The sequence below is a fragment of the Pristis pectinata genome, chromosome 20, assembly GCF_009764475.1.
Source record: "Pristis pectinata isolate sPriPec2 chromosome 20, sPriPec2.1.pri, whole genome shotgun sequence".
NCBI lineage: Eukaryota > Metazoa > Chordata > Chondrichthyes > Rhinopristiformes > Pristidae > Pristis > Pristis pectinata.
In genome coordinates this window covers 17957410-17985247 of record NC_067424.1, presented here as the reverse complement: position 1 = coordinate 17985247, position 27838 = coordinate 17957410, and the positions used below count along the sequence as shown (strand labels likewise).

General features: G+C 38.3%; 1 protein-coding gene across 2 annotated transcripts in view; it reads left to right on the top strand.

Annotated features, from left to right (window-relative positions):
• LOC127580786 (copine-8-like) overlaps positions 1 to 27838 on the top strand; it is a 440180-nt gene extending 412342 nt beyond the window's left edge. For both annotated transcript variants that reach the window (XM_052034666.1, XM_052034665.1), the window contains exons 18-20: positions 23054 to 23111; positions 25294 to 25367; positions 27650 to 27838. In XM_052034666.1, the coding sequence (XP_051890626.1) occupies positions 23054 to 23111; positions 25294 to 25367; positions 27650 to 27838 (321 nt within the window). The remainder of the gene's footprint in view (positions 1 to 23053; positions 23112 to 25293; positions 25368 to 27649) is intronic.

The window sequence follows — 27838 nt, the reverse complement described above, 5'->3', positions numbered from 1 at the left end:
CTGTTGTCATCACAAAGACCTCATTAGTATAGATATAAGGCACACTGACCCTGCAACATGGAAAGTGGAATCACAGCTGATAAACTGAACTATTACAGATAAAGTGAGGCAGACAGAAATATCTGATAGCCACTACATTCTTGGGTGTTGCAAGGGAAATTGGAAGGAATCTTGAAATATTAATTACATGGATAACTCAAAGATAGGAGGTAGAAACATTGTTACAAAATACTGGTAATCATCAAAGGTGCCAGTACAATGTGTATCATACCATGCTGTTCTTTTTGTACTTACTAATTGCACGCTAACGAGATGGCAGTCAACTGCGTGTATGGAAGGGAATGGAGCAGATAGCAAATTGGAGGCTTTTGTATTCAGAGAAGGGCTAAGTTATTTGAAACTGTTCTTTTCTCAACAGTTTGTGTGAGGGTGTTGCCCAAGTAAACATGCAAATTGGTCAGCATATGCATTTTATACCTGTGAACACTTAATTTACAAGCAAAAGTTATTGATAAAAGGAGAAGACAAAGTCAGAAATTTTCCAGATCCTGATCAATACATTTTTAGATACTGCAGCATGATAAAATGCTTTGTTTAAAAATGTTATAAAATAAATAACAAGAATTTTACTCATTTGTGTACTTTCCATACCCCATAGAATAAAGCAATGAAGATCTGGCCTTTCTAAATTAAAAACTCACAGATATCCACATAATCATTCCTTATATACTGCATTTAACAAGTGTTTCATGGAGGTAAACTTGATATGTAGCAATTATGGAAGATGAGATGGGTGCCACGAACCAAAGCAAGCTGTAGGATATACAACATGAAGGCAACAGGAGAAAGGCTTGAATGCTGAAGCCCAGGCTGAAGGAGGTCAGAATCAAAGAGTGTGAAGTTGAAGGAGACAAGTAGCAACAAACTCAGATGGATTTGTAGATGAAGAATGGATTTTGACTTTGTCACAACGAAAGATGGGGAAAACTAAGGTTTAGTTGTTATTTACAAAGCATTGGTCTCAGGAGGAAGACGCAGAGAACTTTGGAACAATGCAGTCTGAAGATGGCAAAGGTTGTGTAATGTTTCCTACGAGGTGGGCAGTGCTTAAAAAGCAGAAATTTCCTCATTGATTAGGATGTAACGTTTAAAGCTTAGCCAAGAGATAAACAAGACTCTGAGGTTTTGTACTGTTGGGGAATGGCTGAAATTGAGGATTATGTGAATGTGTTGTTGATCTTGATTTAAAGGAAGCCCTTGCTTGTCCAAGACATATTAGACAGCAATATAGCAAAGGACAGTAATAGAGATCTAAACAAAATGGGAAGGTTAAGGCACTTAGGCATACCCATATTTGGCAAAGGGTAATTTTGAGGTGACCTTACAAAAGTTCAAATGTATTGATGGATTGATTGTGTTGCTTTAAACATTGATTATGTTGCTTCATATGAAATAAGCATGCTAACAAAGCTTAAAAAAATTAAACGATTGGTTAAGAATTCATGCAAGATTATTTTGTACTGTAAGCAAATAGCCCAAGTTAACAGTGAAGATCACTGAAGTAAATATTATTAATGGCTTCAGAGATGTTTCAAAAGAGGTAAACTGATAAATATAAAAGAGCTGGTAATTACTCTTATTGTAATAATATGGTTATGTTATTTTAATTTGCTATAAAGTAGCTGTAAATGTTATGAAATATTCTCAACAAATACTCACATGAGCCCTAACATTGAACTCTTTTCAGCAGACTTTGTTATTTCGTCAGACAAACTTAAAAGGAAACTGTATAGATGTTCATGAATTTAATATCAAAGAACACATGCCTTTCATCTGGTATCTAAAATAATGATATGCAATTGAATTCTGTTCAACAATTAAACAATCAGACCCAAGTTCTTCAACTGGACATTTGATGTTGCATCCGTTAGTCATTAGAACTAATGATTTTTTTTAAAATTCAACATGTCTGCAAACAGCTTTGAAATGAAGATGAAAAGGGACTTTATTGTTATCCTAATGCATCTCAATTAAATATCCATTACATGTCCTATAGAAATCACTAGTGATGCAACTTGCAATGTTAAAAAGAATAACTTAATATTGAGTTAAATAAAAGTTACAGTTTGAATTGTTAGTGAGATGATGATGCAAAGCAACAATCCTGAAAAATTTGCTTAATAATATTTAAGAGAATGAAAATAAAAATATACAGAGCCACAATATATTTATAGCTTTGTTTACTTATATACTATAGTTATCCTTTGAAGTCTACAGTAATACATATAGTCCAGAGAGTGTCTGAATTCAGTCACTCTGACTCAGAGTCATTTGAGCCAGAGTGGGAGTCAGAGACATTGTGAATATTAAGGGAGAGGAATGCATAGATTCAAGAAAGATAAGAAGGAAGGGATTTAGAGATCGGGGACTCTGGAGGGAATGAAGGGTGTCTTTGAGCTAGCTCCTTGTCCTACCCAAGTATGAGGGACTCTTGTGACGTTAAGGAGTAAGACTGCAGAGAGGAAACTTCACTGAAGATTGGAGAGAAAAAACAGAACAGAAACAGAAGGTAAAAGTTAATTATAGGGTTGGAGGGCATCCTCTGGAGCCACACACAAAGGTGTGTTGGTTGCCAGAAGCAAGGGTAAAGGATATCTTAAAGCAGCTGGAGAGGAACTTGGAAAGGTAGGAGCTGATTACGGTTGTTGTCAATGATGAAGGAAGAAATGCATTCAGAAACGGGGGGGCTTATCAAGTTCAAGTTTATTGTCATACCCATGGTTTAAATGCCATGAAAAATAACTTTTTTGCAGCAGCAACACAGTACATTACAAACATGACAGACATAAATGATATAAACCTAAATTAACATAAATTATACATAATTTGTGTGACAAAATAAAGAAAAATAACATAATGACATCTGTGCAAGTTGAGGGAAATATAGTCCAAGGTAGAATTAGGGTTTTTCAGGTTGGTTCAAGAACCTGATGGCAGTAGGTATCAGGAGCTAACTGATAAAATTAGACTTTAAGATTAAGAATTCATGGATTATTGGCTGACTCAAATGTAAATTGCCAGATCAGGAAAATCAACATGTGGCAAGGGGGCTGATGTGAGAAATAGGAGCTAATTTTTACGGCCAAGCACTGGTACTCTACAGGAAGGAGATCCACCAAAGTGACCCAGACTGAGACCTAATATCATCATGGAAAGTAGGGAGGTAAGAAAGTAGTTACACAGGTCAAGTCAGCAGATAGAGCAACAAGAATTGAAACAAGCTTAAATATAGAAAGGGAAGTGAAGAGTACAAATAGCCAAGGAGTAAAAAGAGCACGAGTGTAAAGATGGTTAAATTAAACTGAGGCAATTCAAAATAAATTAAACTCTGTACAGCAAGGCAGGGTGTAATAACTTGGGAGCTAAAGGCAATAATACAATAGGAAGAAACAGATGTAGCAGGGATTTCTGAGATGAGGCTACAGAAAAATCAGTGCAAGTAATTAAACATCTGAATTTATTCAGAAAAGATAGAGAAGGGAAGATGCAAGGCAATGTAGCTGTACCATGGAGATAACATAATGGCAGTCATACAATGTGACACAGCCATCAGTAAGACAGAAATGAAACTGCATGGACAGAGACAAGGGTAATTTAAAAAATCAATCATACTAATAGAGACAGTTTACAGACCAGCTATACTGGAAGGAAGGTGGGCAAGAAATAAGTAAAGAATTCAGGGAAAGGAGTATAAAACATAGAAAACAAATCACAGGAAATTTCAACCCCCACCCCCCCCCCCCCCCCCAGGAATTTGGGTGGAAGAGATGGGTAATGCAAATAAGGAAGTAGAATCTCTTCTGTGCTTACAGACTTCCTTAGTGCAATATGAACAAAACTTGGTATGGAAAGATTTCCTGCTGAATCTTGTAACAACCAGAACAGATATGAAAAATAGAGAGAGAGAGACGTTCAGGCAATGGTGATTGCAATAAAATTCTTCATGGTTTTAATTGAGAAGGAGAAAAGTATGATGAAGGAAGTTTGGAATTTGAGAGCAGAACTTAGGAAAGTAAAATTGACAACAATATTACAAGTAATGATATACAAAAGCAATGGGTAACATTTAAAGGGGCATTCAACAGAATCCAGGAAAAGTATGTATTCGCAAAAGAAAACAAGGCAAACTCTAATGAGACACCATGGAAGAATAAAGACATAAAGGAAAGAGGTGGCAAAGACAAACAATGAAATTAAATTGTTAAGAGACATAAAATCATAAAATGTTCCACAGGGAACCATAAATACTTTAGTTGCTGGATAACAATCATCTATTGTCCCAAGTTCTGGGCACTGAAACTAATTGTGGCATCTCTACTATCTACATTCATTGAAATCAACTTCAGACCAAGGCATCTTCCTAATCTGTGTCACAAAGTTTTTGTTCAATTACTAATGAAAATTCTGAAAACAATGCTAAACTTCAGCTTTTAACTAATGACTTAAACTCTTTTCCAATTAATGGGAAAGCAGTGAGGTGCTATTAAAATGTAAGAAACAAAGGATGCAGATGCTGGAATCTAGATGAAAAACACTTTGATGCTGGAGGAACTCAGCAGGCCAGGCAGCATCCGTGGAGAAAAGCAGGTGGTCAATGCTTCGGCTCAGGACCCTTCTACAGGACATTAAGATAGGAAAAAGAGAAGCCCAATATATAGGAGGGAGGAGCAGAGCAGTGATAGGTGGACAAAAGAGGGGAGGCGGGGTGGGCACAAGGTGGTGATATGTCGATACAGGTAAGAGAGAGGGGGGAGGTGCGAGGGAGGGGGGAGAGCAGATCCACTGGGGGGTGGGTCAAAAGTAAGGAGAGAAAAATAGGGGGTTAGAAAAAAGAGAGAGAGGTTTGGGAAAGGGAAGAAGAGGCATGGTTGGGGGGGCTTTTGGGGTGGGGGGAAGGGAAGGAAGGGGTGTGGGGATTACTTAAAGTGGGAGAATTCAATGTTCATGTCATTAGGCTGTAAGGTTCCAAGATGGAAAATGAGGTGCTGTTCCTTCAGTTTGCGCTTGGAATTCTCCTGGCAATGGAGGAGGCCGAGGAGTGACATATCTGTGATAGCGTGGATAGGGCAGATGTTGCACCTGTGGCAGGGGCAGTGGAAATTTTCTGGAGTGGGAGTGGGATGGGTGGGGAGGGGGAAGAGGAGTGAACTTGGGAGTCACGGAGAGAGTGGTCCCTGCGAAAGACAGACAGGGGTGGAGGGGGAGAAGATAGGCTTGGTAGTGGGGTCCCGTTGGAGATGGCAGAAGTGGTGGATGCATTGGCTGGTAGGGTGAAATGTGAGGACAAGGGAGACCCTACCCCTGTGGATCTGGGAGGGGTGGGGGTGAGTTCAGAGGTGCGGGAAATGGCGGAGATATGGGTGTGAGCTCTCTCAAACACAGCTGGGGGGAAGCCATGGTTAGTAAAGAAGTTGGACATCTCGGATGTCCTGGAATGGAAAGCCTCGTCATGGAAACAGATGCAGCGGAGGTGGAGAAATTGAGGAGAAGGGATAGCATCCTTGCAAGAGACAGGCTGGGAGGAGCTGTAAACGAGGTAGCTGTGTGCGTCGGTGGGTTTGCAGAAGATGTCGGTGGCTAAGGAATCTCCTGAAATGGACATGGAAAAGTCAAGGAAGGAGAGAGAGGTGTCAGAGATAGTCCAAGTGAATTGGAGAGCAGGGTGAAAATTTGTGGTGAAATTTATGGAACTGTCGAGTTCCGCACAGGTACAAGAGGTGGCACCAATGCAGTCATCAATATAGCAGAGAAAGAGTTGAGGAATGGGGCCGGAATAGGCTTGGAACAGAGACTGTTCAACGTAGCCAATGAAGAGGCAGGCATAGCTGGGACCCATGCGACTGCCCATAGCTACACCCTTGGTCTGTAGAAAGTGAGAGGAATTGAAAGTGAAGTTGTTTAGGGTGAGGACAAGTTTGGCCAGGCGGTGGAGAGTGTTAGTGGAAGGGGACTGGTTCTGTCTCTGGTCAAGAAAGAAACGGAGGGCAGTGAGGCCATCATGATGGGGAATGGAGGTATATAGGGACTGGACAGCCATGGTGAAGATGAGGTTGTGCGTGCCGGAGAACTTAAAGCTATGGAAGAGTTGGAGAGTATGTGATGTGTCACGGACGTAGGTGGGAAGGGATTGGGCCGAGAGGACAGGATAGTGTCCAGTTATGAGGATTCACCTGCACCTCCCCTAATTCACCTGCACCTCCACTGCATTCGGTGCTCCAAGTGTGGCCTCGTCTACATTGGCGAGACCAAACGCAGACTAAGTGATCATTTTGCAGAACACCTGTGCTTTGTCCGTAACCGCAATCTGCATCTCCCCGTTGCCAGTCACTTCAACTCCCCCTCCCACACTATCACAGATATGTCAGTTCTCGGCCTCCTCCACTGCCAGGAGAATGCCAAGTGCAAACTGGAGGAACAGCACCTCATTTTCTGTCTTGGAATCTTGTAGCCTAACGGCGTAAACATTGAATTCTCCCACTTTAAGTATTCTCCACACCCCTTCCCCCCCTCAACCATGCCTCTTCTTTTCTTCCCTTTCCTAGCCTCTCTCTTTTCTCTAACCTCTTTTATTCTCTCCTTACTTTTGACCCAACCCCCCAGTGGATCTGCTCTCCCTTCCTCCCTCGCACCTGCCTATCACTATCTCTTACCTGCATCTACCCATCACCACCTTGTGCCCACCCTGTCTCCCCTCTTTTGTCCACCTATCACTGCTCTGTTTTTCCCTCCTATATATTGGGTTTCCCCTTTTCCTATCTTAAGTCCTGTAGAAGGGTCCTGACCCGAAACATTGATCACCTGCTTTTCTCCACGGATGCTGCCTGGCCTGCTGAGTTCTTCCAGCATCACAGTGTTTTTCTGCTATTAAAATATGATGGCTATATTTCCCAGACAGTTAGTGCTGAATCATTTACTGATTGAAGTGGGAAGTGAAGCTCCAACTGAACCTCATTAATAAATGCAGGTCAAGGTCCAATGCATACATTAGGCCTGAATGAAACTTTAACTCACTCCTTGCAAACATTCCTCCAGCTGAAGCTATTGAGAGTTCACCAAAGTTCTTACATTTTGTTAAAAAAAAGTCCTTAGTGGAGCCTGGTGTGCTGCTTTTTCCACAAGGAAGATCTGGCCCCTCCCACCTAAGGTTGCCATCTCTTCCCAACTAAGGAACCATCACAACAGTTTGCCTCCCAGATTCACCTCATCATTCTTAGCCTTCTCAACTAATAACCAGCTCCATAAGCCAGACACCGTTTTCCTCCAGAAACTGCCAGGAAGCTGACAGGCAGGTTTGCAGGTGAAGTCTGGCAGATAAAATATTCCTGGCCTTTGTTACATGCTCGAACATGGGAATGCTTTCACAACTTCTTGTTGAGTGTTAAAATCAGCCTGTTGGACACCCTGTCAGTAAAATCATGAAAAATACATGCAAGCCTAGAGGCAAGTTCTAATATCTACTCACAAAAGAAACATTAAGAAATTTTTCTGTGTTCGAATAAAATTATTTTGAAAAATAATTCATCCTGAAGCAACATCTTGAAAAGCATCTTTGATCATCATCTTCGTGATTACTCATTGCAGTCATTAAACCTAACTTCCTTTATGTGACCCAATTTTTAAGAATAATATTCAGTAATGTGCTGGATTGAATAATAATTTTTATCTTCTAGCTATATTGTATGATTTCTGGAATTCAAAATAATCTTAGAGCTGATCTCAAATGAGTGTTTGAAAAATTCTCAAAGACATTTGGGATCAATTTTAAAATTCTTTTCTACATCACAAGGGTGTTTACAGTCTAATTGTCAGTTAATTCATGACATCAATACAAAAAGTTAGATTAAACTAATATGGACAGCAAGAGTACATTTTCCAAAATTAATACAACACTAATTACTTGGATTCTTTGAAAATAATCAATGCAGTATTAAATTCTTTCACTATGTTACTGATTTCATAATGGCATTAATCAAATTGAATATCTTATTTAGCAAATTATTATGCAAGATTAACGTCCCAATCTACGAAAACCTCAAAGCACTGAAGAAAATTCAGAAGAAAAACAACGCATTTATTCAGCACCTTTAAAGTAGTGAAGAGTAGCGGTTAGCGCAAGACTATTACAGCGCCAGCGATCGGGGTTCGATTCCCGTCACTGTCTGTAAGGAGTTTGTACATTCTCCCGTGTCTGCGTGGGTTTCCTCCGGATGCTCTGGTTTCCTCCCACATTGCGAAGACGTACGGGTAGGTTAATTTGGCTTTAAAATGGGCGGCACGGACTCGTTGGGCCGGAGGGGCCTGTTTCCACGCTGCAAATAATACCTTTAAAAAAATTTAAAAGGAACCATATGTATGTCATTAAATGAGATAGGAGAGAAAATCAATGGGTTTTGAGAAAACAAAGTGATTGAAGGGAGCAGCAACAACAACTGTTTAGAGAAGGCAAGTGAGGTTGATGCAGTTTAAGACTCTGCCATCCTTGTTTGAACAGAGGAAATGGGATTGTGTAGCAGACCAAGTGACTATAACCCTCGGCTGGAATGCAAAATTAAAGAGAAAATGAAGCTTTGCAAGGATCTGTTACAAACAATGATGAAGGCTGAGTGGTGGGGTTGGGACAAGATTTAAATGGTAGCATTTTGATTAATTAAGGATTTAATTAAGCTCAGGAACTGATAAAAAAAAAGACACTGCAATAAAAGACTGGCAGTTACAGATGCATGGAAAAGGCCTCAGGAGCATTCAGGATGAAAAAAAAATAGAAGAGCTGGATAATGTTGTGGAGATGGAATGAGAAATGAAGTTTAGGCTGAAGAGGATACAAAGGATGAAAAGCCATGATCCAAAGAGCAAAGGCACCAAATGTTGGTGCAATCCAATCAGGCTTTGGTCTTTTAAATGTCCTATCTGAGAAAGTTCTGGCCATAATGCTGAAATGGAAGTGCTGAAGACAAGAGAGGGTATTGTGAGCGTTAGGGTGGTGATAGTGAGGTACTATGGCTGCAGTAGGACAATGAGAATGAGACTAGTTCCACAATGATGGACCATGGATGAGTAGTGAAGTAGAATGTGATGGTTAACCAGGTCAAATACCACAAAGGTTGGGAAGATAAGGATGGACATACATTGCACTCAGGATATTCAAGGAGGTTAGTCAAATGGTCAAAAGACATGGGGATTGAGGAGCAGAATGTGGACCACTTAGAGATTAGTTCACTGAGAACCGCTATGATGTTGGGTAAGTACTATATAATGGTGTGGTCGAAGTCTTGGGTGAATGAGTTACTGAAGAAATCAAGATCAGGAGGAGAAGAGGAGGAGGAAGGGGAGGAGAGTGAAATAGTTGCATGGATAGAGAAAAACTGATAATGCCTGAGATAACAATGTTAAATAATACATTAAAGGGTTTGTGTTACACAAATATACAGCAAATAAAAATTAGTTAGCCAATATGCTTCCTTTAATATTACGACTGGCACCTTTCTGCTACCTGTAACATAGAGAAATGTTATCACCTTAAAAACATTGTAACTAAAGGGTGACAGATTGACAGCTAGGAATTAACAACAAGCCTTGCTTATTGTTTGCAAACTAATTGACTTCTTAACATGTGCTGTGTAGGACTCCGTCTAGACCTCCTTCTGAGATTCAATGGAGACTACAGAATTGTATCCCTGATCATAATCTATGTTAAATCATCCCATCATAAGGAGAAGTTGTAAATCTTCCCCTGTCCAATTTGACAATTTCTGCTGTATGGATGCAGATGTTATCATTAGTGAACAACCACTTAATATCAGTTCAATTCACCTCACAGTTCACAGCATGCGTTTTACTAAAGGCAAATTTTAAGACAAGATATCTTGAAAATTTGTCTAAAAAGATGTTTGTTTCCTCAAAATTCAATCTGTCAAGAGCAGTAAATACACACCATAGTAAACGCAGCACTTTGCATTCTGTTTCCTAAATTTAGACACTTGAACTTTAACAAAATTAAGTTTTGAATGTGGAGTTTAACATGCTTCAACTACCATTGTAAATTTTTTTTGTGAACTTTCAAACTAAATTCCCTGAATATTATTAAAGCCTCACAGATCCTCCATGATTTTTGGCACTACCCCCCAACCAAGAGTGGGCCACACATCCCAGGTTGGGAACCATTAAATTAGTAAATAAGTATCTCCCTCATCTTATCCACTGCCTGTGGCACAGCTTCCAGGAGTGACTTAAATCACTTCATCTATTTCTACAGCCAACATGCATCTCTTCTTTAAAAGGTGTTGCTGGCCTTTAAATGGTATTGAAGTCTCACAAGCCGGCATAAAGCAATTGAATTGCACAGGTAGTGCAAATATAGTGCCTGAGGTAACACCATCAGGTACGAACAGTATTGACTGTTTTATGGAATTCTTAGCCAGTGAATAGTAAAAAGATTTCCACTAATAAAATTATTGCAACCAGAGGAAACATACTCCCTTGGAGAATTGAGCTCTGAAAGTATTAACACTGCTGAATGCTGTACTAAAATTCTCTGCAGCAATCCATTTCCATTAAATTGATTCCTGAAGTAAACACAGCCCTTAAGTTTGAAAGACAGTGAGTATCAGCATGGTGTGTCACCGTCCAGAATATGTCTACAAATATAGCTTGTTGCTTAGCAGTGAATGAGCAGCAGATGCACACATCTCTGTGACAGCTCATTTTCTTCTTCAGCAAGTTTTTACAAAAAGAAAGGGAAGAAGCAAGCAGGCAGAATTCTATTTAAGCAATAAAGATGTGAAGCTCTACTGCTTGTTAAATTGAGGATAATGTGGCCAGCTGAGAGCAAAGGTCCAACTTCATCTCATCAATCATTTCCTTCCACTTAGCATGTCAGTATCTCAGTGGTATTGTTACCATTACTAAATGGATTTTGAATTACAATTTCATATTTAACATGTACTTACCTTTTATTTTTATTATTGAGAAAACTTCATGGTATTTGTCTTTACAGTGAGAACAGAATTTAATTGGTAGCATCCATTTATATGCTGAGACTAAATGTCAATTTAAAGGATGCAGTTGAAACAGCAACTGCTTCAAGATAAAGTGGAAGTCTATAGAGAAAGAGAAAGGCAGTGGGTTTAAGTTTCAGATTGCTCTAGCAACTTGAATCAGAAACATAAGGGGTGTTTTGTCTGCTTTTGTTCCTAATTTTCTATTGTTTTACCATTATTAGACTCCAATTTTCTGCAAAAGCCCAATTCAGTATCAACAAATAAAAGGGGAGGGGCTGGAATCAGTGCAAACTAATGAAGGTTTTGCTGGGGAGCCAGTGATGGCTTCAGTCCTCCCAACATTCATTTGAAAGAAGTTTCTACCTCATCATCGACATAATGCAAGGGCACAGAATGTACTCTGGCTGGACAAAGAGTGGATTCGTGGCACCACCTCTAATCATTGACCAAGCTGTTCAAGTCCTGAAGGAGATAGCTGCCAAACTGGACCTACAACAGGTAGTGAGAGAGCCAACATGAGGGATAAACGTGTGGGAGCAGCACTAGACTTGCCTAAATATAATGAACTGCCAGCCTACTGAAGCTGCAATAAAGAACTAAATGCAGGCTAAACTGCAAAAATAGCAGCAATAGACAGAGCGAAGCAATCTCACAACCAATGGGTCAGATCAAAGTTCTGCACTCCTACTGCATCTAGTGTTGAATGGTAATGGACAATTAAACAGCTAAAGGGAGGAAGAAGCTCCAAGAATATACCCTTCCACTACAATAGCAGGGTCCAGCACGTGAGTGTCAAAGACAAGGCTGAACATTCACAACCATGTTCAACTGGAATAGGTAATCCATCTTGGCTTTCTCCTCAGATCCCCAGCATCACAGCAGCCAGTCATAAGCCAATTCAATTCACTCTACATAATGTCAAGAAACAGTTGAGCGCACTGGTTACAACAAAGGCTTTGGGACCAGATAACATCCCAATTATGGTACTGAAGACCTGCACTTTAGAATTAGCTACATACATCTAACCAATCTGTTCCAGTACTGTTACAACTCTTTCATCTTTCTGACCATGTGAAAATTGCACAGGTATGTTGTGTTCACAAGAAAAAATAGCCCCAGGATATCACTGCTGGAGTTCCTTAGGGCAGTGTCCTAGGCTGAACCATCTTCAACTACTTCATCAATGACCCAGAGCAACACACAAAAATTGCTGGAAGAACTCAGCAGGTCAGGCAGCTTCTATAGAGGGAAATGAACAGTCGACATTTCAGGTAGAGACCCTTCATCAGAACCTTTGCTCTCAGATGGCCAGATTATCCTCCAAGTGATGCAAAATGACTTCAGGGGACAAAGAAGTTCCTGGGTGCAATCTCCTACCATCAGTGTTTGGAATTTTAATAGATAAAATGGAGATTCCCTCAGGTTTGAATAATGGATACAAAATAAACTATTTAGCTTGAAGTCCATTTACCTCTTTGGGCCTTTGGAGGAATGACTTAACGCTGCTCCACAGCCATTGAATCACCTCTTGGAATTAAAAAGGTCATAAGACTAACTCATCAATCTCTGTTGATTGCTCATTTTAAACAATGAATTATTGCCTGTGGTTTTCAGAATTACGATTCAGAGTTGGACTTATTTGTGATTGTGAATTCTATTCAGGTTTGATTTATAAATGGAAGTTATTCCGAAATATTTCTTTTGAAGTTGCTTCATATTTAATAACATCAGGTTTTCTGTCTATAAACTTAATATCCAAGCTTGATTCAATCTGTACACAGTGACAAATAACTTGATACTTTGAGGATTCTTCCACCAACCCATGCCAGGGATCAATGAGTTTAAATAGCAAATAGAAAATTCTATTACTCTTTTGGACCATAAAACAAAATACATGAATTTCTCTTCTGACCATCTATAAAGTATTTGCAACCATTCTGGATCTGGCAGGCATGGATTGGGATAGGTTGTTTTCCGGCAAAGAGATGCTTGGTAAGTGGGAGGCCTTCAAGAGTGAAGTATTGAGAGTACAGAATCTGTGTGTTCCTGTTAGGATAAAGGGCAGGGCTAACAAGTTCAGGAGGTTATCAAGGGGTTTTTAAGGCCCTGGTAAAGAAAAAGAAGGAAGTGCATATCAGGTATAGGCAGTTAGGATCAAATGAGGTGCTTAAGGAGTATAAGAAATGCAAGAGAACACTTAGGAGAGAAATCAGGAGGGCAAAAAGAGGACATGAGGTTGCTCTGGCAGACAAGGTGAAAGAGAATCCAAAGGGTTTCTTTAGCTATATTAAGAGCAAAAGGATAGCAAGGGACAAAATTAGTCCTCTTGAAAATCAACGTGGTCATCTATGCATGGAGCTGAAAGAGACGGGGGAGATTTTAACTGGATTTTTTGCATCCATGTTTACTCAGGGGACAGACACAGAGTCTATAGAACTGAGGAAAAAGAGTAGTGAGGTCATGTACCGTATCCAGATTACAGACGAGGAGGTGCTTGTTGTCTTGAGGTGAATTAGGGTGGATAAATCCCCAGGGCCCGACGAGTTATCCCCTCGGACCTTGTGGGAGGCTAGTGCAGAAATTGCAGGGGCCCTGGCAGAGATATTTAAAACATTCTTAGCAACGGGTAAGGTACTGGAGGACTGGAAGATAGCTAATGTTGTTCTGTTGTTTAAGAAAGGCTCTAAGAATAAGCTGGGAAATTATAGGCCAGTGAGCCTGACGTCAGTCGTGAGTAAATTATTGAAAGGTATTCTGAGGGACAGGTACTTGGATAGACAGGGCCTGATTAGGGATAGTCACCATGGCTTTGTGCATGGCAGGTCATGTCTAACCAATCTAATAAAGTTTTTCGAGGAGGTTACCTGGAAGGTTGATGAAGGGAAGGCGGTGGACATTGTCTACATAGACCTTGGCAAGGCCTTTGACAAAGTCCCGCATGGGAGGCTGGTCCTGAAGGTTATGTCGCTTGGCATTCAGGATGAAGCAGTCAACTGGATTCAATATTGGTTTCACAGGAGAAGCCAGAGAGTGGTAGTAGATGGTTGTCTCTCTGACTGAAGGCCTGTGACTAGTGGTGTGCCACAGATATCAGGGCTGGCTCCCTTGTTGTTTGTTGTCCACATTAATGATTTAGATGATAACGTGGTAAACTGGATCAGCAAATTTGCGATGATACCAAGATTGGTGGTATAGTGGACAGCGAGGAAGGCTATCAAAGCTTGCAAAGTGATCTGGACCAGCTGGGAAAATGGGCTGTAAAATGGCAGATGGAATTTAATGCAGACAAGTGTGATGTGATGCACCTTGGGAGGACAATCCAGGGTAAGACTTAGACAGTTAATGGTAGGGCACTGAGGTGTGTGGTAGAACAAAAGGACCTGTGAATACAGATCTATAATTCCTTGAAAGTGGCATCACAGGTAGATAGGGTCATAAAGAGAGCTTTTGGCACTTTGGCCTTCATAAATCAGGGCATTAAGTACAGGAGTTGGGATGTTATGTTGAAGTTGTATAAGACGTTGGTGAGGCCAAATTTAGAGTATTGTGTGCAGTTCTGGTCACCTACCTACAGGAAAGATGTCAATAAGCCTTAAAGAGTGCAGAGAAAACTAACACGGATGCTGCCGGGACTTGAGGACCTGAGTTACAGGGATTAGTTGAATAGGTTAGGACTTTATTCCCTGGAACACAGGAAAATGAGGGGAGATCTTATAGAAGTATGCAAAATTATGAGGGGTAGAGATAGGGCGAATGCATGCAGGTTTTTTCCCCTCAGGTTGGATGAGACTAGAACTAGAGGTCATTGGTTTAAGGTGAAAGGTGAACTATTTAAGGGGAATCTGAGGGGGAACTACTTCACTCAGAAGGTGGTGCAAGTGTGGAATGAGCTGCCAGCGGAGGTGGGGGATGCGGGTTCAATTGTAACACTTAAGAGAAGTTTGGATAGGTACATGGATGAGAGAGGTATGGAGGGTTATGGTCCGGGTGCAGGTAGATGGGACTAGTCAGAAAACCATGCTGGCATGGACTAAATGGGCTGAAGGACCTGTTTCTTTGCTATAGTGCTCTGTGACTCTATGACTTTATTCTTTCAGTCTTTTCTCCCTTCCTTTTCACTAGGAGTTGCCCTTTCCATGTCTCTTACCAAAATATTGCAAAGGCATTCAAATATATTAAAGGGACTGTAAATGTAAGCAGTTAGTACTATTTATAATAACATGACTCATTTTATGTTCATTATTTTGAATGACATAGGACATTCTTCACTGAATACAAACCCATTGGAACTATTGTCACAGCAAGCTATGCCCTGCAGATGAGGAGATTGCTTGATCAGTATTTAAGCAGTTTACAAAATTATTCTGAGCATTTCAGATTAGTTACAAGTATTGCAGGAAAAATCATGACTTTTTTCACCCACGTAAGTTCTGCATTCAAGATCTGTTCTGTAGAGTAATAAGCTTATTTGGATAACTACCTTCTTTGATGTTGGCTGCTGGTTTTCACCCTTGTGACCAGTAGTGGAGTGCTAGAGAGTTACAAAGGGTCTCATATTGAAACAGAAGTATTCTTGGAGCAGCATTTTGGATTTAGTTGGCTGGATCATTCCAGCAGTGGTGTCTAAGGTACATTGCTACTTTAAGGGGTAGGACATTGATGAGCAGTAACCTTAATGAGATCAGAATTAAGAACATCCCTGCAGTGAACAAGTCTCCACTGCAAGACAATGACAGTAGCAGATAAAGACCAAAGTCTTCAACTGAGTTTCAAAGTTGTCACTTATTTAAATGTACACAGATACTGATGGCTGCCCCTTATATTTGCCTTTTACAGTACCGATACTACAATACAGCTTATAGAACAGTTGGCTTCTAGACAGTTCCCAACAATTCTTGTCAGAAATTAGCTACCTTTCAGAGTGAAGTTATTACTATGTTTATCATATAGGGATATAGATTTGATATGTGTTTAAGAGGAATAGCGACTTACTTTGCATGTTTTGTTCAAATGATAGTATCTGCCATTTTTTCTGGGATGTTCCATGTTACCATTTTAACTTATGCTTTTAAGAAACTTAAACAGTGCTGGCAAGGCCAGTTTGCTCATCCTTTTCAGGGGATGATGGGGTTAACCATGCTGCTATGGGTCTGGATTATATACAAGTCAGGCAGTGTAAAGATGCCCAATATCCTTCCCATAAAGGATAGTGTTGAACTGTTAGAATTTTACAAGTTGGTAGTTTTGTGGTCACTATTACTGATAAAGTCATTTTAATTTCAAATTAAGTAATCAAAATTAAATTCCTAAGCTGATTTGAGCTTGAATATTCAGAGCTTGGATATTCAGAGTTTGGATTGTTAGTTCTGTAATTTAACCATGCTGCTGACCATAGGCTTGGAGCAAGCCAAGTAGGAATGTCGGGGTGTCTAGCAGTTTTATTGTTTCTTTAAGCTTGGTAATACACACAAATTGCTTAGTTGTTCCTGCAGGATCTTATGGATAAGTTCATTCATTCATTCATTCATTGAAGTTGGACCTATCTCTATAAGACTTCGAGATTATAATTTCAATTGATTGTTTTTTCCCCTGTCATAATGTGATTGTGGTTGTAGCTTAGAATCACTGACCATATTGCACGACACTTTCTGCTTTAGAATCTCTTACCTTGATGACTTAGTTATAACTATGAGTTTTCATCCATACATCCAGTATGATCATTGTGAGAGGCATTACTTTGACATTCTGAAACATTTCCTAGCAATCTCAAACATGGTAAATCTTGATGTTAATGTAAACTGACACCTTACAAATGAGCTACTGGCAAGAAGCTAAAATGTGCAAAACACATTAACTGATTCAACCGGTTTACCTTGAAGAGTCTCTGATTCATTGTGTTGAAGTCAACCTTATCTAAATCTAGAATCTTAGCAGCTGTTTCATTTTTCTCCTTTTCAAACACTAACTTCATTGAGCTTGATCATATTATTATACACCATTAGGATGTTAAATCAACATGCCTAAGATCTCATTCATACCGGTCCCACAACTACATTTACTTTTTGCATTCCCACAAGACCAATTGAGCTCTAGGCCCAGCTGTCTCAGTCGTAATGTGAGGCAGAGCAGTTGGCAAACAGCAACTAGGTCTCAGGCAACAGATCACAGGGCCCCTTCTCTCAAACTGCCCTGATGGTCTTTTGACATCTCACCACTGAACTATTAATTGGGTTAGTAGTTGATGATGATCAGCAGCTTCATGTAAGGACAAGTAATTTTTAAAAATCAACTTTATTTAAAAGCAAATAAATATAAGTCATTGTATCAAAAAAAAGATTCATAAATCAAAGGTACATATCACAGACTCAATAACATTTCTACAATGTTTTTTTACATAGAATGTTCACAAATTGAGGAACACCTGTACTAGAACATACATTCAAATATCACAATTAGTTTAGAGCATTATGGCTTATTAAAATAAAGAGAAACAATCTAACCGCTTGCCTACATTTATTTTTTCAGTCTAGATTGGTGACCCCATTCAGTTTAAAATGGTCCCACAAGCCAGGACTGTCCAAATCCACCCTGTCCTTGGCACCAGGCATATAATCTCTAGTGCATTCCTGAATTCTGTGTTGCAATACACAGACTTTGATGTCTGGAATGTGTTGACCAACCATCATCACAACATGGCTCACAGTTATATCCAATAGAACCTGTCTGTGTTGATTCAGGAGGTGTTGCAGAAACCTATCTTGAACCTGCTAAAGAAATCCAATATCTTTTTGGCATGAACTTCTCTGCTCTTCTCAGTCTAGGTAAAAGTTAAAATCCCCATTAAGATATCTACACCTTCGCTAAACTCTACATTTATACATTCTACCAATTCACAGATAGTACTAGATGGTTATATACAACTCTCCCTGGAGTTTTAAATCTTTTTATCACATCTTAATTCTATCATTAATGATTTGGCTTCCTGTCTACTCTTGTTTTGTCCTCATTGTTCAAATAATTTCAACCTCCAACACTTCCCTAAGGCTCCTGCACTTCCTCTAACATTTTGCTGTATTTCCGATAGACCTGCTGAAAGTTAGTTCTAAATTGGTTGAAATATTGTATTTTAACTATCTAATTTCCAGCAAGTCAACAGGCATTATAGAAAATGGTAGAGGGGAAGAAGTAGCCTTATGAAGGTAACTTAAAGGGTCTTTCTACTTTTATGTAGTACCTGGAGGCAATTTTGTTTTAAATAGATGAAAATAATCAAATTCTGATTTTTAATTTCCATTCAACTGTAATTTTACACTTTTATACAAACTCAAAATCTGTTACTTTATTTTAAAGATCAGAGCAAATAATTAAGCTAGCATATAATCATCAATTGTCCCACTATGATTGCATCAGCAGGAAAAGCAAACTACCTCCACCTTTTTGATGACATTTTATTTATTGCAAGTGATTTTGATTTTATGATATCAATAACAATTGTCTTGAGAATAATACTCAACCAATCCAATTCTGCAGGAATGTAAAATAAAAGGATCAATAAATTGAGAAAACAAGGTCACATCTGTATCCGATTAGTTTCTCTGCTGAGTCTCTATTATTCATTATTGGACATTGCCTTCAAAGCCTAACCCCTATGAAGTCTGATTCAGTGTGAACATTATTTTTGTGTTGGTCCAATATATTGCTTGCTTGCAACTTTCCTCTTGCTCTGGCATGATTTTTTTATCCTTCTGTTTAGCTTTCCCATTAATTCTTCCTCCTAATTAGTATTTCCTTGATTTAATGCTGTAATTTCATGTGAAACAAGCAATAGTTTCAAAAGTATGAACTGTTCATATATCCAAACTATGGACAAAATAGGGTACTACAACAATTTTAAGATAAGATATCTTTATTAGTCACATGTACATCAAAACACACAGTGAAGTGCATCTTTTGCGTAGAGTGTTCTAGGGCCCGCAAGTGTCACCACGCTTCCGGCACCAACATAGCATGCCCACAACTTCCTAACCTGTATGCCTTTGGAATGTGGGAGGAAACCAGAGCACCCGGAGGAAACCCATGCAGACACGGGGAGAATGTACAAACTCCTTACAGACAGCGGCCGGAATTAAACCCGGGTCACTGGCGCTGTAATAATGTTATGCTAACCGCTACACTACTGTGACAATTTTGGAACAGATTACTTGAAACAAAATCCAGGATGCAGTTATAATACACCTGCCTCTTAATGCTGTAGAGAACCCAAGGTAAATACTTATTTCATTGTGCTAAAAGATCAAAGAAAAATTTATGGTCTCTGAGAGTCCTTTAAGCTGTTTTCGAACATAAATACACATCAAACAAGACTACAGACTTCAAGCGGTGGTGTTATCAATTGTGGATAACCTTACATCTGTAGTTAGAGTCCCATTTTGGAATGGGATTACCAATTTGACTCCAAAGAGTTACTAATCCATTTGTAAAGGCTAATCCAAAACTGCTTCATTCTTGCATGAAAATAACAGCATAACTCTGTGAAAATACATCAAACTTTATCAGCAAACAACAGGGGTAATTTTCAACTTATCTCTGAAGCATAAAATGGGTTGGATGCTCATTACACAAACAGCCTGATTTTCCTTTGCATTGCTTCAATGAAAAGAAAATCTGCGTAGTTCCTGTAATTTGCATCCAAAGGTAATGACAGATTAATGCTCCATTGGTAGGTTGAAATCGACTTTCTGTGTGTTGATGAGAAATGGCTTACAGAAAGTCAATTTCTTGTGAAGTTATTTGCGGAAGCCACTAGTGTAATTCAGTGGCCATACTTCAGTGAGTGATTTACCCTTCATTTATATATTATGTGAATTCCTCCCTTGTTTACAATTATGCCTGATCTCTAAAGCCTGTTTTCTTTTTTAGATTAAAATAATGTCAGTTCTAACTTAAAAGATTAAACAGCAAAAGAACAACTTCTCAAAATGCTTCTATAACCAAAATCATTTTGAAAAGCATTCACTTTCTAAGTAATATTCACAAATTTGCAGCACCAAAGCAATCAGGCAAAAGTTAATGGTCAGAATTTTGTTTGCATATTTTTATTGAACTCCTGACCAAAAAATTAAAATGCAACAAATTTAAATTTCAACATCTTTTTAGTCAAATTAATACAATTAATTGATGAACAATAATGAATAATTTCACAATTCCTATTCCATTATTTCTATCATTGCAGTTGGTAATGATAACAGGATTATTTGGTCAGTTTGTTCCCCTTTAACATAGAATACTGCAAAAAAAACTGATGGCACCTTTCTCTCTTAAAAACGTTTGATCACAAAATTATAAAACAATATGGCAGTAAAGGAGTCCACAAACCAATGACCCTCTGACAGGAAAAAGATTTGTTTCATGGTGTCCTTAATGGGCAGTTACATATTTTTAAACAATGATTCCTGGTTTTAGATTCTCCCACAAGAGGAAATATTTTTTCCATATCCACCCTGTCAAGACCAGATATGGTTCAATCAAGTCCCCTCTCACATTTTTCTAAACTCCAGTGAATACAAGACTAGTTTGTCCAACATTTCTTCATAAGACAAACACCCTTTCCAGATATTAGTCTAGTAAACTTCTGTTCTGCTTCCACTGCATTAACGTTATTCATAAAATAAGGAGATTAAAATTATATACAGTACTCCAGATGTAATATCACCAATGCCCTATATAAAAGAAGCATAACCTCACTACTTCTGTGTTCAATTCCCTTACCTATAAACAATGGAGTTCTTTCCTAATAACTTACTGTATCTACATAGTAGTCTTTTATGAATCACGAGGTAGAATCATGAGGTAGAATACCAAGTCCTTCTGCATCTCAGAGCTCTGCAATTTCTCAACATTTAAATATTATGCTTCACAACTTACTTTTCTATTCTCCAGTGTTGTACCACAGGGATCAGTGCCAGGCCATCATCTTTTTACATGTTATATTGGATGAAGGCACCAAAGATATGATTTTTAAATTTGCTGACGATACAATGTATGCATCTCAGTGAATTACTGGTTGTAAATGCTTGAACTCTAACTGCTACATAGCCCAACTGGACATCTAATTCACAACAGCTTATAAAGTAGCCTTTTTTACCATTGGTGGTGACTATTTACATCCATAGTGGCACAGAGCTGATAGTTTCTCTGCAGTGCACATCCTTTCTCATTCACCGCAAACTCACGTCCTGTAGAGCAGAGAAGCAAATTTCAATTTATCATTTGGTTTTACCAATGGATTAAGATGAGCATTTTAAAGAGTGTTTTATTCCTGTAGTCATTTTTTAAAAAATTCTGAGCAGGCTATTGATCCTTGCTACTCTGCAAATATAGGCGGAGAGACAATCAAAAGCACATCGATCTTGACAATGGTTAATAAAATAAATCGGCAATAAAATAAATAAATGGGCTAACTTCTGGGTTTAAAAACATCCATATATGGATTAAACTTTCCCGATTGGAAGTTTTATCTTGCTTTGTCATAAATATAGGACAGCACTGATGTATGCAAAACTTAGCTTTCAAAACTAAGTTTCTGTTATAATTGTCTTTTAATGATATTCTTAAGGACAGGAACCTCCTATGTGTATGTAACACTTTATTAACTTTTTTAACAGGGTCATCTGGTACATGCAAGCTACCTTGAAAGATTCAATAACTTCTTTTGCTCTTAATTTATTGACATTTATCAACATTTATTTCCCATCCCTAATTTCCCTTGAATGTAATGGTTTGCAAGACCATTAAGAGTCAACCACAATGGTGGGGTCTAGAGTCACATATAGGCCAGACAAGGTAAAAATTTCCTTCCCCTGAAGGCAAGCTTTTATGACAACCTGCTAATGGTCATCATTACTAAAAATTAGTTGTCCCTTTAAATTCCACCTGATTGTTTGAATTTAAGTTTCTTATCTGCCATAGAGAGAATTGAACTTGGATTGCTGGTCTTGGTTTCTGGGTTACTAGCCTAATAATTTAACCAGCACATCGCTACCCTGTCCAGTGGTGTGCTGTCATTCTAAAATAAATTAAGCTGTGAATAAGGCTAGTTCTCAGAAGTAAAACTAGGGTACCCCTCTCAGTATCTGAGTCTGATGCCTGAAACAATACACAGAACTGGCACATTTATTGTATGTTTTATTAGATTGTATGTTAACCTGCACTTAATTAATTTTGCTGAATTTATAACCAATTAATGTTATATATTTTGAATAGCTAACCCTTAGAGAGTTTCAAAATTAATTATAATTGCTCAGCAGTACACATGGTATATGAAGAGGTAACATTATAAGTCTAATTTTTTGATTGGCAGTCAACAATTTAATTTACATATACTGGTGTAATCAAAGCAGTTGCCTTGTATAATTTAGATCTGACAGGACCTTTCCACTGAAATTAAACTGACATCTTACCCACTTCTACAGAATTCTTAGTGTATGCTGATTTGAAGTAAAGACCAAGTTTGTGATGATAGATATGTAACATATGATACAGCAGCGTACAAAAGAAAAATGGAAAGTATCCATCATGGTTCATGGGTCTAGAAATCTCATCATGCTGTGCATGAATGTCAGGAGCTAACCAGGAACTAATACAGTATATAGTTCAATTTGGATGTGACAATCATCCACTTAGTCTGTTCTGGTTTGCACTATGGTCAATGTGCCCTAAGACATTCAGGGTACCTGCTTAAAACAGGCCTTTGAAAATTTGGACATGATGCTTATAATAGAAATTTTCCAAAATTGGTTTGCCATATATCACAGCTTGTGCTGTACCCGCTGCAAATAATTTTCTTCTGCGCAGTAACTTCAGCAACCACTTTTAAAGGGACTTTTTCATTAAAAGAAGGTTACCTCATTAGAGTACAGTCACATCAATTCTTCGAACCTAAATTGATTCCATTAATCAAGTCTTCAATTTGGTGTATCATTTTTCTTATTTTCTAGGCTGCTAAGCTTCCTATGTCCATTATCATTGTTGGAGTTGGACAGGCAGAATTTGATGGTGAGTAAAATTCACTTATTTTATTAAGAAGTATCCTATAAAGCTTAACTAAAAAGAGTAAACTGAAACATGAATTTATATGGAATCTGATATCAAGCACCTATGTCAAACATCTTGTTCACTAAGAATATGAATGGAAGTTCTGGAGCCTTGGAAGAAAATCCTCATTAAATGCACAAGGGCTGATTCCATTGAGCATTCATTTCCTTTTCTTAATTAAGAGATGTTCTTTTATTTTGCAGTTAAAGTACACGTGTGATATACAGTCTATAAAATGAACGTCTTCATAGAAATGTTGAATGCTGTACTTTTAATCTAATTTTGATAACATTTTGCAACAAAATACAACTTAATGATTAATCTTATCAGTTTTTGTATAACTATTCCATCAGACTATGATAGTTGTATATCTGCTTTAAATCTTCAAACAATTTAATGATCTCTGTGGAACCAGTAAATACTTTACTAAACTATATGGAACAAAATGTTTCATTTATTTTAACTTGAATCTCCAGAGTTGATTAATTTTAGTATGTTAAAGTAGGAACACTGGACCTAGGAGCAGGAATAGTTGGGACAATCTTACCATTGATTGAGATCACAACTATCTAATTCCTAAATTCATGCACCATTAATTGAGATGGCATTCTCCTACATTTTGTGGTAGATAGCTCACAATTCTACCAACTGAAAGCCTGTTTGCTGTCTTCTCTCCTGAATGCCCAAAAGATATCAAAGAAAAGTCGATTCAGTTAGGAAGCAGTTTCATCATTCATTCAATGTGTATAAGTCTGGATGCCAAAAGATGGACATGAATTTAAGATTCCATAAGTCTTCACATCAGATATCAAAAGATTTCATGTTGTTGAACTACCAATCATCTAATGAATTGTTCTTATTTATTTCTTAAGGAATTGTACTAATTTTTTATTAAAGAGAAATGTAAAGCAATGCTGTTGGTGCAGTGGCAGGAAAGTAATGGTATTTGTGCAGTGACATGTAATTCCACTTCAATCTCACAATGAAATGCAGGTGCTCACCCTTCCACTGGTAATGTAAAAAGTAACAAGGTTTTAGTACTTTATTCCAGCAATCAATCAAATCCTCAAACCTTAAAGCAGAACTGAAATTGTGATCAGAATTGTGAAGGCTCACAGATAAACAAGACTAACTAAAGTCAGATAACAGACACCCGCTGATGTCCATTGAACTATGATCCAGCATTAGTCACTTCTTTCACTAGAGGAAACATGTGGGTATGGATTAAAGATAAAATCTATGCTGCAAACCAAAGTGTTTTAAATTCCAATATATCTACTTCTCTCCCTGTTTTAAATGGAACATGAAAGTTTTACTTTTTTAATTTATCTCCAATATTGAGCAAAATTTTATTTTACAAGTTTAAATCACTGTAAGCTCGCTTAATAAGATGTTAAAGTTCTGTATTGACTTGCAAAAATGCCTCATTTCCATATTCTCTACAGTTTGCAGAAACCTAGTGTAGACATGAATCTTATTCCATGTAATGACGGGAGTTAACTCAGTCGTCTGACAGAAAACTCCAAACCAGTTACCAACAGGTTTATTTCACATCTTATATTAACTTACCCTTTTACTTCTCTCTTTAACTGACACCAATAATCCCCCTGCTCCACCTCCCACCCATCATTATTCCACAGCATTGCATGAATCCCAAGACCCATTGAAGGTCATGGTTAGATGAGGGAACTCATCAATGAAATTCTCAAGGAACATGCTCTTATTATTGTTACACCATGGCCTTGTGACTATCCTCCAACATATTGGGTCATCTCAGAATAAATGAATTTTTGGTGAATTAAATGTATTAGATGTTCTAGCCAAATATGGTGCATGTTACATAAAATGCCCATGTTTTAAACTGATGAGTGCAATAGGATGATAATCTGTTCTAACCTCAATTGATCTATAAAATGTTTACTAGCCAAAGCACAAAGTGATTTCTGCAAATCTAATTTTAGTTAAATCAATCTCCACAGCATTTCCTGCTTGCTTACTGACAGGTGAAATTAAGTCTGCTGCTAACACAGCCAGTGCACCTGAACCACACGATATTGTGGACCAAAGGTGAATCATGTAACAGCAGATAGCCTTGTTTCTGCAACTTACATTTACTGCAAGATTTGTTATTCATTGTTTATAGCTATGGTGGAATTGGATGGAGATGATATCAGAGTATCTTCTCGAGGGAAACTTGCAGAGAGAGATATTGTACAGGTATGTGTTTGGATGAAGAATCAGCATGGTGTTTATGACTCATGCAAACTCACTGAAGCTTACAAAATTCTTACAGGGCTCAACAGGGTGGATGCAGGGAGGGTGCTTACCCTGGTTGAACAGTATAGAGCCAGGAGCTGCAGTGTCAGCGTAAAGGGCAGGCAGTTTGGAACTGCAATGAGGAGAAGGTAGACCATCTTTAGAACCCTCTGCCCTGGAGACTGTGGAGGCTTAGTCATTCATTCAAAAGGGAAATTAGATAGCTTTCTGAATATTAAGGGAATCACGGGATATGGTGACACTGCAGGCAAATAGAGCTCAGTCATAATCTTAACGAATGACAGAGCAAACTCGAATTGCCAAATGGCCTACTCCCACTCCCAATTCTTAAATAAAATAAGTGGTATGTTCCTCAACATCCCAATTTTAAAAAATACCTACAATAAGCAGAGTCAGATGCAGCTTATGTATGTTAAAAATGGTGGTTCCAAATCCAATTGGTAACATGACCTTTGCAGGGCACATTGAGGCTGGAATTTGCTGAAGTTTTTTTGGTATGATCCAGTAATTTCCTGCACCCTATTAGCTCAAAATGCTTTTTCCCTGTAAGAGCTGACAACAGACTGTCAGGGACCAAGATACACAACGAAAACAGCAGGTTTTCCCCTTCACCAATTAGATTTAAACATTGAGAAATGAAGAACCAGAGGACTGAGAATGAGAGCGAATTCAATATTTGACTGGGCACAGAAAGAGAATTGTAGAGAGGAAAAAATAATTGAATTAAGAAAAAGACAAAGAAAGAGAACATCTTATCATTCAAAATACAGCAATTTTTAAAATCTGTAACAACTTAAAAAAATGAGTCATCACAATTTTAATTATTCATTTTCTGCACCAGAGAGCTTGATTGGCAGTCATTAACAAGTAAGGTTACTTGCAAGTCTAAGGGGGAATCATTGAGAAAATGCAACAACTTTATAAAACTCACAGAGATGTTAAAAGTGAGTGCTGTTTTCAGGAGCAGTGAGTGACACAAATTGCCCAGCAATTTGTGGGAATTGGCAGTTCTTGGGGCGTCTCTTCACATCACAACTTGCTGGCCAGTTTGCACATTAACACTGGTATATGATATTGTATATCTGCAGATTCTGGTCCAGTGTATCTGGATTTCTGATTTTATAAAGAGTGTAACTTTCTCCCTTAAATTGACATTGATAAAATAAATAAGACATGAAACAAGATTTAAACAGCATTTAAGCAGCATACAAGTATATCAAAGGAAAGAACCAAAGTCAAAAGCACAGCAGAGATTTACAGCTCAGAAGGAGGCCATTGGATCTATCATATAAAACAAAACAATCAGAAAAATCTTTTACTGCAACTTGGTAAAGTTGAGGTAAGATACCAGACAGGATGGAATAGGATCTGTGAAGGAATTTAAATGTGGAGTGGCATGCATAAAGTGTTCTTAAAGTTATAGGACTTGGAATGAGGAGCAACTGTACATATAATCTCATATTCGACATGTTTTAGATCATTATTGGATGGGCCATGCCTCTGCTCATACTGTTTGGTACACACACCCCCGGGATTAAGTATGGTTAAATTGTTGCTTAGTTTCAAAACAATTTCCCAGTACGGTAATGTGTAATGTGGCCCGTCCAATAACCATAAGAAATGGTTTAGGATATGACAGTACTGCACAGTTTCCCCTCCCCCTAAGCCCCATAACTTTAAAGACACTTCATATATGGTAATGTGTCAACGAGATAATTCTTGCCCCTTTCAACTTCACTGTCTTGGCAGTAACCTGGCAGAGCAGATGGCCCACCATCTGAGGTTCATCCCAATAAAATCAAATTACCAAATAAAAATCAGATGGGCTTTGCAATGGGTGGTGACAGGCTACCTGGCAAACTTGAAAATTACCCCAAGGATATTTTGAAATAATATAATGGGAAAATAGTGACCTAAACCAAGTAATCTATTTGGACTATTCAGAAAACATCTAGGTATATTCTGGTGCTTTGGGATAACAACGTTGGCAATATTGAAAGTTATATCAAATAATAAGGCTGTAGGGACCATTTGTTTAATTCAAAGCAATCCTGAAATGATTCAAACTCCGTGCCATTTTACATTATTTACATAGTTTTGGTCATTTTACTGTTGTCTGTACTACCTGATAAGAATAATTTTGTTTATGTTAGTTTAAGTTGAATTGGAAGCAATGTTCCTTCTCCAAAAAGACTGTGTTATTAAGAATTTTTTCCTTTCAGTTTGTTCCATTTCGAGATTACATTGACCGCACAGGAAATCATGTGCTTAGCATGGCACGGCTGGCTAAGGACGTTCTAGCTGAGATCCCAGACCAATTTATTTCCTACATGAAAACTCGAAGCATCAAGCCCAACCCTGCACCACCACCATACACACCTACAGGCCTTGGTCTTCATACACAGATCTGA